The following is a 12,192-nucleotide window of genomic DNA, read 5'->3' as shown; positions in this document are numbered from 1 at the left end:
GTATATTTAGCACATTTTAACATTATTATATGCTTACCTTTAACCTTTGTGTGCTGTTTGGGTCTGTGGGACCCGTTTTCAGTGTTTACTAAAAGATAATGTATTCAATGTAATTATTTTAACCTGCTTTATTTGGGGGTGGACCTCACATCCTCTAGTCTAGGGGGGTCCGGGGTCATGCACCATATTTTATTTTAATGTTGCAGTTAAATGCATCAATCTGGTGCACTTTGAGTACAAAATGAATTTATGGATACAGCTCTCAACACTCATGAAAGGGAGCTGTATACCTTTCAATAATCCAAACATCTTTAGAATATGATCACAACCAACAACAAATCATTTAAACTTGTTTATTTTTATCTTATGTTACCTATAGCATTCTTTCTTTTTATTTATACATATTTTACTAATCACTCCCCTTTTAAAAGGTCCCATGTCATGGCCATTTCTACTGATCACATTTCCATTGTTGGGGTCTACTAGAATAGATTTAAATTGTGCAATTTTCCAGTACCGCATCTGCAAACACCGCCGTTGCGAGTCTCCGGCCCGCGAGGACCCAGGTTCGATTCTGGCCTGAGGTCCAAAAAATGTATTTAAAAAAATAAATAAAAAATCTCCCGTTCATCGCGTCCATTCGCGACCCACCTATCACATCTCTGCCCGCACCACACTTACAAAACATTTTTTTTAAAATAACATTAACTGCGTGTCTAATTAAAACAATTAACAAACAGTACAACACAACTGAAGACATGTGGTTTCTTTAGTTGACATTTTATTTTCACCATTATAAAAACATTGCTTTTAAAAATAATTAATTGTTCAGTTTTGTGACTCAACACTGACAGTTGTTTATACATTATAGTCATTGCGGAGAAGTTTGTATGTGTTAAATAACTTTCCAAGTGGCTAATGACATCAGTTATTTGAATACCAATTATTATCTTTTACAAAACAATGTCAGAGAAAAAAATGACAGAAAGAAATAGAAAAATACTGCAGATTCATTATACACTGGTTACAGAAATAGTGCTTTACAAAGAGTACTTTCTGTTGTAATTATGACAGGGGAGAGTATATAATAGGAAAGCTTTGGATGAATGCAATACCAGCTGTAAAGAGGCTCAATTTTCCACTTCGGCAGCTACATTGCTAAGGCAGACTAAAAGGAAAAGCATGACAGAGCACACTGTACAAAAATAGAGTATATTATAAAATATGATTTAAAAAAAACCAGGATAAAGTTATACACAAACATTACCAAAAGTTTTAAAGTGTTTCAAGGAAGAGTAATTCCCATTTTATGAATGTCAAATGTATGGCCTTTAAATCATAAAAATATATAATGACGAACTTTATGCACCAGACATTAACCTATTCAGACAATTCCTTAAAAAAAGTATGTAAAACGTATAAAACACAATTAAATGCTTGGAAATGTTGTTGCTCAGCAAAGTTGAAATGTAATAAAACAGTGCAGGTAGTATGTACAAATATACAAAATTAATAAATATGCTCCATTTATACTGAATTAAATGCTGCTGAATTAAATCTCTGTTCTCTTATCCAAAGCTTTTAAAGAAGAATGATTGGTCCCGTAATTTTCCATAATGTCTCACTCAAATTTGAAACACACATCCCACGTTGTCATCATCACCACATAAATGCATGTGTTGCCAACCTACGAGTTCAGTTGCTTTGTAAATGGAGGACAAGCAAGGTCTCAAAGAATGAATTCCAGGATCTGTTCGTCCCCTAACATGTCCAGGGAGAGGCAGTTTGAAGACCTGCGGCCATAGAAGGAAGGTATAGCTTTGCAGTGCAAAAGGGGGTACAAACTGTGGTCAACAGGGGTCTTTGTGTTTATTGAGGCATCTGGTAGGCCAAACATATAGCTGACGGTGGAATCGGGTGGCAGTGTGGTCCCAAGGGGTGCCGGAGGTGGGAACAGACGTACATCATCCAGACTCTGGCTGTGCCGATCCACGCAAATCTGTGCCTTAGACGTCAGTGTCTGCAAGAGAGGTGAAGATAACATGTATTACAACAGAGGAAAGAAAAAGAAGGTGAGGCAAAGAAGATAGTCAACCAACCGATGTTAACGTATCCTTGTTCTGTAATTTCTGGAGTTCTTCATCACTGTCTGAGGGACACGCCTTGTTTTCTGTAGAGATCAATTACTTATCAATCTAATAGGGTTTGAGATACAAAGTTGGTTCTCATTAATGAGATGAGAGAAACACAATTGTTTTTTGTTTTTTTTAAAATGGTATCCAGTATATCACAATGAAGTTATCTATACCTGGTGAGGAGAGATCTGAACAATCCACTGACACTCCATCAAGAAGATCAGCCAACTGGAACATCTCATAAGGATCATCCACGAGAACCTCGTCTGGACTTCCAATGTCAATCTTGTTTTCTGAAAATAAAGGTTGAGAAGTTTGATTATTAAAAAAATGCATTTAAGATGACTGTTCTTAGGCAAGCCAACAAAATACTAACAGACCCATCACCCATCATTTCCTCTACTAAAAGGAGGGGAGGCCACTTTATTAAATAACTATAGGCCCATCTCTAAATGGTCAGTTCTGGCCAAGGTTCTTGAAAGCCTAGTGAGTGAGCAGGTAAAGGTGTTTTTATGTAAAAATGACATCCTATGTAAACATCAGTCAGGTTTCAGAAAGCAACATAGCACCATCACTGCGACAATGAAAGTGGTGAATGATATTGCGGGTATCTTAGACAATAAGCAGAGTTGTGCAGCTCTATTTATTGATCTTTCCAAAGCTTTCGATACAGTCGATCATCATATCTTGAAGCAGAGGCTGGCCAGTATTGGCATATCCAGCCATGCAGTGGGGTGGTTTGTGAACTACCTCTCTGAAAGGTCCCAATGTGTTCACTTTGATGGGCTGTCTTCCGAGTGGTTAAATATTTCAAATGGTGGTTTTAGTTCCACTTTTATTCTCCATCTATATCAACTGTTTAGGTCAAAATGTGGATGGAGCAACTTTACATTTTTATGCTGATGATACCGTGATGTACTGTGCAGGTCCCTCCATTAAGGAGGCTGGTGTTCAATTACAGGCCGTTTTTAATATTATTCAGACGCAGCTCTCTGAACTAAAGCTTCTTTTAAATGTGGATAAAACTAAGGTAATACTATTTTCAAAAGCCAAAAAGACACCGGAGACCACTTTGGATATTGTTACTACGCAAGGAAAAGTACTCAAGGTGGTTACCTGTTATAAATACCTTGGTATCTGGCTTGATGATTGTCTCTCTTTTAAACTTCAGGTCGATAATCTGCTTAGAAAGCTGAGGGTGAAGCTAGGTTTCTTTTTCAGAAACAAGTCCTGTTTCTCGCTTGAAGCCAGGAAAATGCTAGTCTCTGTGACCTTTTTACCTGTGCTGGACTATGGTGATCTTATCTATGTGAATGCACCTGCCCATTACCTGAACAAGTTAGATGCCGCCTATCACAGTGCGCTGAGATTTGTTACAAACTGTAAAGTACTGCCAGGGCAGGTTTGCCTTCACTTACTGTACGGAGGCTCAGTCATTGGTACATGTTCATCTACAAAGCCATGTTGGGTAAACTACCAACTTACATCTGCTCTCTGATCTCACAGAGAGTTGCAAGTAGCTATTCATTCATAAAGTAGAGATACATTTAAAAAAACATATCTCTTCATCAGTATGTTATATTACACCATACTAGTAACTGGTACTTGATGTGTAGCACATTGTTTGTAGCCTTTATTTAACCAGGTAAAATCTCATTGAGATCAAACGATCTCTTTTTCAAGGGAGACCTGCAAAGTTGGTTACACATGAAAACAGAAAAACAACAGAAAACAAAAAGGACATCATACAACATAATTACAGGGGTACAATTTACAAACCTATCAACATTGACAGGTACCAAGATTATCATATTGCATTGCATCTAGCCGTGCTTTAAAATGATGCAGGGGAACCAAGATGCTCAGTTTCAGTTCTTTTTGCAGAGTGAAAATAGCGCATTCATCCCAACTGCATGGAAAGGCTGGCAACACACGCACAGACTGAGCTGATGTCTCAGAGAGGCAAACAAACCGGATAAACCAACTTTACTTATTGGAGTATAATCTTCAGAAATGTATTCATATAATAAATAACAGCGTCCCTGATCCACATTAGTGAGGCTCAATTTGCACAATTTTTCTTTGTACATATGAGTTCATATTAATGGTTAAAGCAAGCAAGTAATGAGAACAACAATAATTTAAAACTTTCATATTGTACAGTAAACAAGTAGTCAAAAAGGGAATTTCAAAAGGAAAATAAAAGATCAGAATTGCAAATAGCTGCTTTTCTGTAGCAACTGATCATTTCATTCAACAAACAAAGCAGTAGTTTACTCCAGACAATGTTTTGTACCAAGGTTTCAGTACAACATTCCTCTCACCTTCGTCTTGCCATCCCTCATCCTCTATCCGAGGCTTACAGCCTGCGTCAAACCCAGAGGTGCAGGAGCTGCCGTGGCTGGCTGTTGAGCTGAAACACCTTTCTGCCTTCCGATGACCCTCCTCCTCCATGGAGGCCATCTCTGGGGAGATGCTGTGTTGGCGGGCGTCCGCTTCGATCCCAGAGCTGCTGGTGGAGTGCCGGGACAGACCAGGGCTGCTCTCACTGCCGGGGGGGTCCATGTCCAGGTCATCACTGATGTAGGACTCTCTGTAACGCTTTTTATCTGCAATGAAGCAAGATTTGATTTGATAAAATTACAGCAAAACAAATCTACAGAAAAAAAAAAATCTGAGCGTTGTGCAAAAGAGATCTGGCTACTGTGCTGCAATTCCAATTAAAGAAGAAAACAAACTGGATTTCTTTGTACTGGAAAAAGGACATTTCACAAGTTATCCATTTTAAATTTCAGTGGCCTCAGAAGTGTTCTGCCGAGTACAATTGGACCCCACCCAAACTGTAATTATTGCTAATACTAATCTTGTGGTTGTATTCTCCCCTACCTTCGTTCTCCTCCAGCTGGCGGAGGTGTTTGAGGGCCGGCTGGAGGCTGAGGTAGAGGCGGTGGCTGCTGCTCAGGTGCAGGAGGAGGTGTCGGGAGCGGAACGATGACCCGGTGAAGTAAACCAGCTTCCTGGCTGAGGGCAAACCATCTGGCTGGATCTCAAATTTCTTACCCTGAAAAGGCACAACATATTATACATACATACATAGCTAATGCCCATTAAATAATTACAATTTTCCACCTAATCTTTACAAAGAATGGAAATGAGCTGTGTGCTTACCAGGAAGGTGAGACGTCCAACATTTGACCAGGGGAAGTCGTACAGCAGCTGTCGCATGTTGTTCACCTCCTTTGAATACAAACACACCATTTAATAAGTAGCTTAAAGGTTTGTAAGCTTTATGTTTTAGTAACAAGAGGCTTTTGGATGTGTAATCTACTGGGATATATTTAAAAATACTGGATCAATGATCATATTTTCTCTCAAAGGAGCCATCTGGACTTGGCAGAGAGGCCAAGGGCTTCTCGAGGTATCTCACGGTCTGCTGGCTCTTTAATCAGCCAGGCCTGGAGCCCTAATCCCCCCCAGATGGCCCCTGATGGACAGATCAAACAACTGACGGGCATGGCAGACGGCTCCTATCTCCTGATGCTCTGCTGTTGGTGGCGATCCCACACATTCTTCACACGTCTAGTCAGAGGTTTTATAGGGCTGCAGCTACAAAGACTGAATCTTTGAGCAAACGCAGATTCCCCCCTATGTACGCACGTGTTGACGCATAGGCTGTGCATCAATAACACACTCGCACATGCACGTACCTGATAAACCTGCATTCCTCGCAGGGTCAGACCGAGCAATGCCGTTCCTTTCTCCGCCCTTTTGTCCTGGATACATGAATGATGAGATGTCAGACAGGCATGTGAGCAGTTCAGATAAGAGAGCTTTTCACTCTCCTGCTTCACTGGGAAACACTGGGCTGCTGCTAACAACAAATTAAAAGTGATGGCACATTACGCAATGGATAGGCAAGCCTTCAAAATATCACCCAGTGGATGAGTGATCTTGGAATGGGGAGGACAATATAGGGATTACATAGAGAGTTACATAACTGCCCCTACTGTATAGTCATTTGTCCAGCACAGCTCTAATGACGCTATACTAACTGTATACGTGTTGGAAAAGACAATACTACAGTCAGAGAGAATGAATGGACAGTGGATAAAAACCCAACAGTGTAATCACCATTCTTTTTTGTTTATATGCAAATAAATACAGGCTGCAGTACAGTGTGTGCCTCAAATACTCAATTCAAGCCACCCAGTTCACAATTCTTACAAAACTAAATTGACTCACAACCTTTTGCAGTTTGTAGAATGTGACGGGTACATCCTCCAGTCGACAGGACTCCCTGATGAAGAGCAGCATGGCGTCCCGAGAAGACATGCCCCACAGCTCCTGATGCACCTTTGGCCCATGGCAGAGGAGATAGCTTACTCCACGCTTAGCTAAAATCTAAAGAAGGAAGAAGGGACAGACATGGATTAGGGCAAGAAGAAAACATAATAAATTAGATTAAATGTATTTCTCTTTTGTTGCGGTCAACACCTACCCAAGGGGAAAAGTATTCCTTGGGTTCAAAGTAAGGAGTGTTTTCCAGATCCTCCCTGGGCAGCGGATGGTCACCGAGGTCAGCCTGCAGGGCGTACCCTGCCAGCTGGAAGTAAACTTCCTCCTGCTGACGGCACTCAGAGCGCAGCACCCGCTCCCTCAAGTCGGAGTAGTAAAGGTGCCGTGCCTTACGCTCACTGGTACCACACACCGAAAGAAAGAAACAAAGATGTCAGTAAAGAGGACAAAGAGGGATATATATGGAACAAATATGGAGAGGACCTACCAAAAGAGTCTGCCGTTTTCTATGTAGTACTGCACTTTGAGGCACAGCACTAGAGGAAAGGGTCTCTTCTGTATTCCCTGTATACAGAGAGAGAAGCGTTAGAGAAGGCATCTTTTTGTCATGCTAAATGACAAGTTGTGGCATGTAGGCCACGGATCTGTGCCTCCCAATAAACTGAAGTGTACAATAGTTTAGAGAGTGGGCCACAGCAAAGTGCTCCTAATTTACTCGCAAGTATCTACCCGACAGGCTGTCTTACCTTTCTTGAATCTTGCTTCCAATCCTTAGGAAAGTAGTTAGTCAGCTTCTCCTCCATGTCTAAAAAGATGTGCTCATTGTCTGGGATGGAGAAAGACAATCAGGAAACAAGCAGACAGTTAGCAAGCACACAAAACAAAAATGTAACCAAGCGTATAATCTGACTAACAATGGGATTCATTAGGGCAAAGAGAAAAAAGCCCTTATTCTCTTGCTTTTGTGAATGAGGCTACCGGGAAGCTAATGACAACAATGCTAATATATACATTTTCTAATTTCAGTGGTAGCATGGCAGCACAGACAAAACACTGCATGCAGGAGCTTTGCTAGTTTATTCATCTGTAAACCTGTATTGGGATGGGTAGATGCATTCAACATAGCTTAGCTTTTATCGTGATATTTAGGTTTTTATCTATCCTGCAAAACCACAAATATCAAAAACAACTATTTCAGAAGAGGGGCTCAGAGCCTTTTGCCACCCTGTGCTGGGAAAGAGTATGTTGTATCACTCACAGCCTGGTCCTATGAGTCATAAGATAAGTATTTTCTTATTTGTTCCACCTTATCTCTTTTGTTCAACTTTGTGTAGCCAACTCATGCTCGCATAGCTGTTTCACAACTCTAACTATCCATCTCTCCTTTCAGCCTGTTCCCTCTCTGACTCACTCCTCCTCCCTCGCCTCTCATCCTTCATTGAAGTCTTTGAGAAAAAGTTGAGTAAGGCGGCCTGTGTCATGACGAGCCCCCCTGCCTCTTCTCCCTCCACTCCCACCCTCTTCTTCCCATCATCAACCCGTCCCTTCCCTCAGTGAAGAAGAGGAATGCAAGGGTGCATTCCAGGCTTAATGAAGTTAATATCGCAGGAATCCAGGCACTAAGTGATCGGTGAACCAACACCACAAAAACAAAAGGCTGCTTGTTCAAGCGTTGAGCCACACAAGATTACCGAGGCATTTTAGCGTATTTGTAGAGAGAAAGAGAACAGAAATACAAGAAAACAAAACGTTCAGAACTTTGCTCAAGTGGATTACTCAATTATGCAGACTGGGAGGGGCAAGTGAAATGTTTTGGCTTAAGCGAAATAGCTTGTTTGGCAGAAAACATTTTCTACAATATAACAAAAACAAGGCTCATTAAAACTACCGACCCTTAGTAATTCATTGTTGTGATCCCATCTAACTGAATGACTTCTGAAATGTGTCACGGGAACTCTATGTGCATCAACTGATCAACAAACTGACTTGTCTTCTGACAATACTGCCGTGTTATCTAGTGTGAATAGTGCTTCCAGGTTCAGAGGATGGACGGTCGGTCTATGAGAGAACTTACCCTGCACCACTGTGAGGCCAAAGAAGTGCAGCTCCTTGATTCCAAGAAGCTCTGCCACACGATTAAAAACATCCTGCCCAGTGGATTTTGGCTGGAAAGATGAAGAAGACAGTATTTAATATGCACTTTTTAGAGCAGGCAAAACACTGAAATGATTAACAAGTTTGACCTTGTAGACCTCATATTGATAAAGATGACAGCAAGAGACATATTAAAAACACCCACCCCGACAGTGATGTCCAGCTGCTCCTTGTTGGGGAGGAGAACACAAATGGTTCTCTCCTGCCTTATCGGGGTGGACATGACGTCTTGTGTGTGTAGTGATAAGTGCTTTGTCTGTGTTAAACCACCTCAATCTTCCTCTGTACTTCACTGTCTATCTGTTCCAGGGCAGTTTGTCCATATTGTATCTGTAAAGATAGATGACGTCAGAGTGAGATATGTAAAGAAATTAAATAAAAACATGAAGATGAAGACAGCAGAATGGAATTTAAAACAGATCAAGGTTTGCCGTGCAATCTTCTGCAAATACACAATGAGGATATGCATGAGCATACTGTCACTTCCTTGAATCATATTCAATATAATAACTGTGGCTGTCTCCTATTATCCAACAACAAAGTTTAACTCAACATGGCTGTTCTTTACAAATGTTTTAGGATCACAAAAATCTTCCAATGAGATCATCCAAAAACTGAATTCAACACATGTCATAAGTTGGTTCACCTTAAAAGTATATTAATCCTAGAGTACGGTTTTATTGAAAAGCAGGGGCACATTTAATGAGCTTATCATCAACACCTTGTAAGCAGCACCAAGTAAAAAAAAAAAGGAATTATGTGATTTTAGTTTCTACTTACCATACCAAAACAAATGGCCATGTAGGAAAGACTCCTCGCAAACAATGCTCATCTGAAGCGTGCTGACCTGAAGCCCTACTGGTACGAGGCTCATCTGATTAACGTCTCAGAATCAATTAATCAGGTTAATTACTGCCGCGCGCCGACTCTGATCCCCTTAAACCCCGCTCTTGACGATAACCAGTAAAAAATAAACTACAAAGGGACAAAAAGGGACAAATGAACCGTAACAGAAACAGACTACTGTTGAGCCAATCTCCTCAAAGTTAACAGAGAAGAAATAACCAGCACATTAAGAGATTCTTGGACAAAGAACCTGTTTACACCTAACTCTTCAGGAGCCTGGCATTCACATATGTTTACTATGTTAAAAAGCATTAGCAATAAGCCTGCCTTTTTTGATTGAGCATTTCAAAATAAGAAGTATTTGAAAGACATGTTCCCAATGAACAAATAGGTAAAGGGAAACATTAAAGTATATATTCTTGGCTCGGAGAGCAAGCAAATTGTCATACCAAATATGATTTATGGACGTGTTCAAACTTGCTCACATCTGTGTCAGTGCAACAGACATTTAAAAAAACCTGAAATTCCAGTAGCTTTAACATCTGACTTGTGTACGAGTCAAACTACACAGTCAATACACTGACTCAAAATCAACTGGCAAGAACATTTTCACATAGACAATATTCTATTTTAAGCATTATTTTGATCAATAAATCTACTTTTTGGAGAGTGCTTCTTTCATGTAGGTTATTCCCACTATGAGGGTGTAGTAGCTTTTTACTCTTATTGGTCAATATACAACAATGCAAGCTTTAATTCTAAAAATATATCATTACTGATGCATTAATATAATAGTCCTCTAGGACACTTAAGTTTTATATTCAGTCATCATTATCATATGCATTAAACAACACATCGGAAGGCGTGATGATAAACATATGATAAAACACTATATTTTATTTTCTGACTAATTACATATTGGAATTAGACGTTGCATATTATGTTAGAAATGTATGAGCACTTCGTGTGAGAAGCAACAAGACTGAAGAATAGAAACAGATTTTGTTCAGGGAAAATATGCTTTGTTCTGGAATTTGAATGGGCATGGTGCGTGTTTTTCTTGTTCCAACTTTTCTTAAAACTATTAAACATGACAAAAGATACAATATAAGTTTAAATGGACCCTGATATTCAAATAAAAAAACATTATCATATGGAATGAATTTACAACAAATGATCCGTGACCAATTAACACAGGGTAATCATAGGTTTTTCTTCAAATAACAGGCAATAGGAGCAGTCAACATTATATTACATCAAAACATGCTGGCTTTATTTGAGTCAAACAGCTGGTGTGAAGCATGAACAGTTCTGAGTAACTAATAAACTGAACCAACCTTAATCTGCTTTAAATCCAGAGTACAATCAGGTACATAAAAAAACATCTTCAGTGCATCCCACCTCCAAAACAAGTTTACTCTCATCAGCCCATACAGTGATGGCTGACATCCCCCTTACTGCTGACCAAAGGGGAAACCTGGCATCACATGAGAGCAGCTATCTCTATGCCTAATTCCCCTCCAAGACTGTCATAATCCCTCTTTCTGAGCACACTGCTGGTTATTGGAAAAACATCCCCTGTGCACTCTCTCTGAAGTGAACCTCAGAGCCCGTATCTGAATAAACGAGGAACACCATTTATAGTCATCCTACTTGAAAACAATAGGGTGAGTTTGAGCCCCCTTTTTTGGGGGGGGGGGGGGGAAGCAGTGCATTTCTTAGGTTTGACTCAAGAGCCATGACAGGCACATTTATAGAAGGGTTCAATGATTTATTGAGAGGTAAAAACTTTTACAACATCAGACTTTTAAACACACTCTGCGTCGTGTTGAGTACAGAAGAACTGCATTTAAACGTGCATGTGATGTCCCCATGTTATGAACTGGCAGATAGGTAATTTACATACCGGGCGTTGACGTTATTGAACGCAACAGTGTCATTAGCCGCTAATTATGTCAAAGTTTCAGCGTAGTTTAGCTTTTTTTAATTACATGTATTTATTGTGTGCGTGAGCTAACGACAACTCTGATAAGAAACGCAGCAGGAGAATCTAAAGTACGTTAATAGTAACCATAATCGTGGACACATTTTCTTAGGACAGAGTGTATTTGTTTGGATGGATGGGGTAACGCGAAGGCAACAAGTGAATGACTGGCTACTCTTTAAACTAACTATAAAGCCGTGAGTTACTTACCATTGCATTATAAGAGAAGAAGGAGTTTAAACACCAGTCGCAGGTCTTCTCAATGCTTGTTCAGCACACAATCTTCTTTTTTTATCCGAATAAAAACATGACAGAAGTAAGGAGGACACCAGTTCGTCCCACTCCCCATTGCGTGTTGTAACTTCTCCAACCACCGTCAAGTCCTAACGATTGAGCCATACCATTTTGAATTGTTGTGGGGGTGACTGTTGTGAACGAGTTATGTTTTGAAATGGTTGGGACTGTTTTTTTAATGTTAAATTCAAGAAATGTTTCTTTTTATCACATGCATATTCATTTAAAAACATACGACTATTTTTAAATACATATATTTAATATACATATTTATTTGAATGTAGTACCAAACAGATATGTCCCCCTTGTTTTGCTTTGGTAAAATGATCTCGTTCTAATTAGAGGTCCAAGGGTCCAAGCCATAGACTGTATATAAAGGTCCAAGCCGATATACATCCATGGGTACAAGCAAGTGTCGAGACGACTGGCCGAGTAAGGTTTTCCAAATAAACAACTGCTGCTAATTAGCGTATCCTTATATAT

The 12,192-nt window shown here is 40.0% G+C and overlaps 1 protein-coding gene across 2 annotated transcripts; it reads right to left on the bottom strand.

Moving 5' to 3' along the window:
* Nucleotides 1-735: 735 nt before the first annotated feature.
* Nucleotides 736-11,762, bottom strand: zgc:172136 (uncharacterized protein LOC566376 homolog). 2 transcript variants are annotated; one of them, XM_034201953.1, is made up of 14 exons: nt 11,626-11,762; nt 8,731-8,915; nt 8,506-8,596; nt 7,178-7,257; nt 6,919-6,995; nt 6,634-6,829; nt 6,381-6,536; nt 5,843-5,908; nt 5,304-5,372; nt 5,022-5,196; nt 4,460-4,744; nt 2,309-2,428; nt 2,100-2,170; nt 736-2,020 (listed from the first exon to the last, which is right to left on the bottom strand). In XM_034201953.1, the coding sequence occupies exons 2-14, from the start codon at nt 8,806-8,808 to the stop codon at nt 1,730-1,732; spliced, it is 1,755 nt and encodes a 584-aa protein (XP_034057844.1). In that variant the 5' UTR covers nt 8,809-8,915; nt 11,626-11,762; the 3' UTR covers nt 736-1,729. The 2 variants fall into 2 exon arrangements, with proteins under 2 accessions (XP_034057844.1, XP_034057845.1); XM_034201954.1 differs by lacking the exon at nt 2,100-2,170 and having other exon boundaries at nt 1,729-2,020.
* Between the last annotated feature and the right edge of the window lie 430 nt (nt 11,763-12,192).

Source organism: Gymnodraco acuticeps, unplaced genomic scaffold, assembly GCF_902827175.1.
Source record: "Gymnodraco acuticeps unplaced genomic scaffold, fGymAcu1.1, whole genome shotgun sequence".
NCBI classification, from domain to species: domain Eukaryota; kingdom Metazoa; phylum Chordata; class Actinopteri; order Perciformes; family Bathydraconidae; genus Gymnodraco; species Gymnodraco acuticeps.
Note: the sequence above shows the minus strand (reverse complement) of the source record. Positions and strands in the feature narration are given on the sequence as shown.

Excerpts from the sequence above, each read along its gene's own strand:
- zgc:172136 (XM_034201953.1), bottom strand. The coding sequence starts at position 8,808 with ATGTCCACCCCGATAAGGCAGGAGAGAACCATTTGTGTTCTCCTCCCC. Across the intron at positions 6,830-6,918 it reads GAAAACGGCAGACTCTTTTG|TGAGCGTAAGGCACGGCACC; the intron begins GTAGGTCCTCTC and ends GTGTGGTACCAG. Across the intron at positions 5,197-5,303 it reads TTGGACGTCTCACCTTCCTG|GGTAAGAAATTTGAGATCCA; the intron begins GTAAGCACACAG and ends GTGCCTTTTCAG.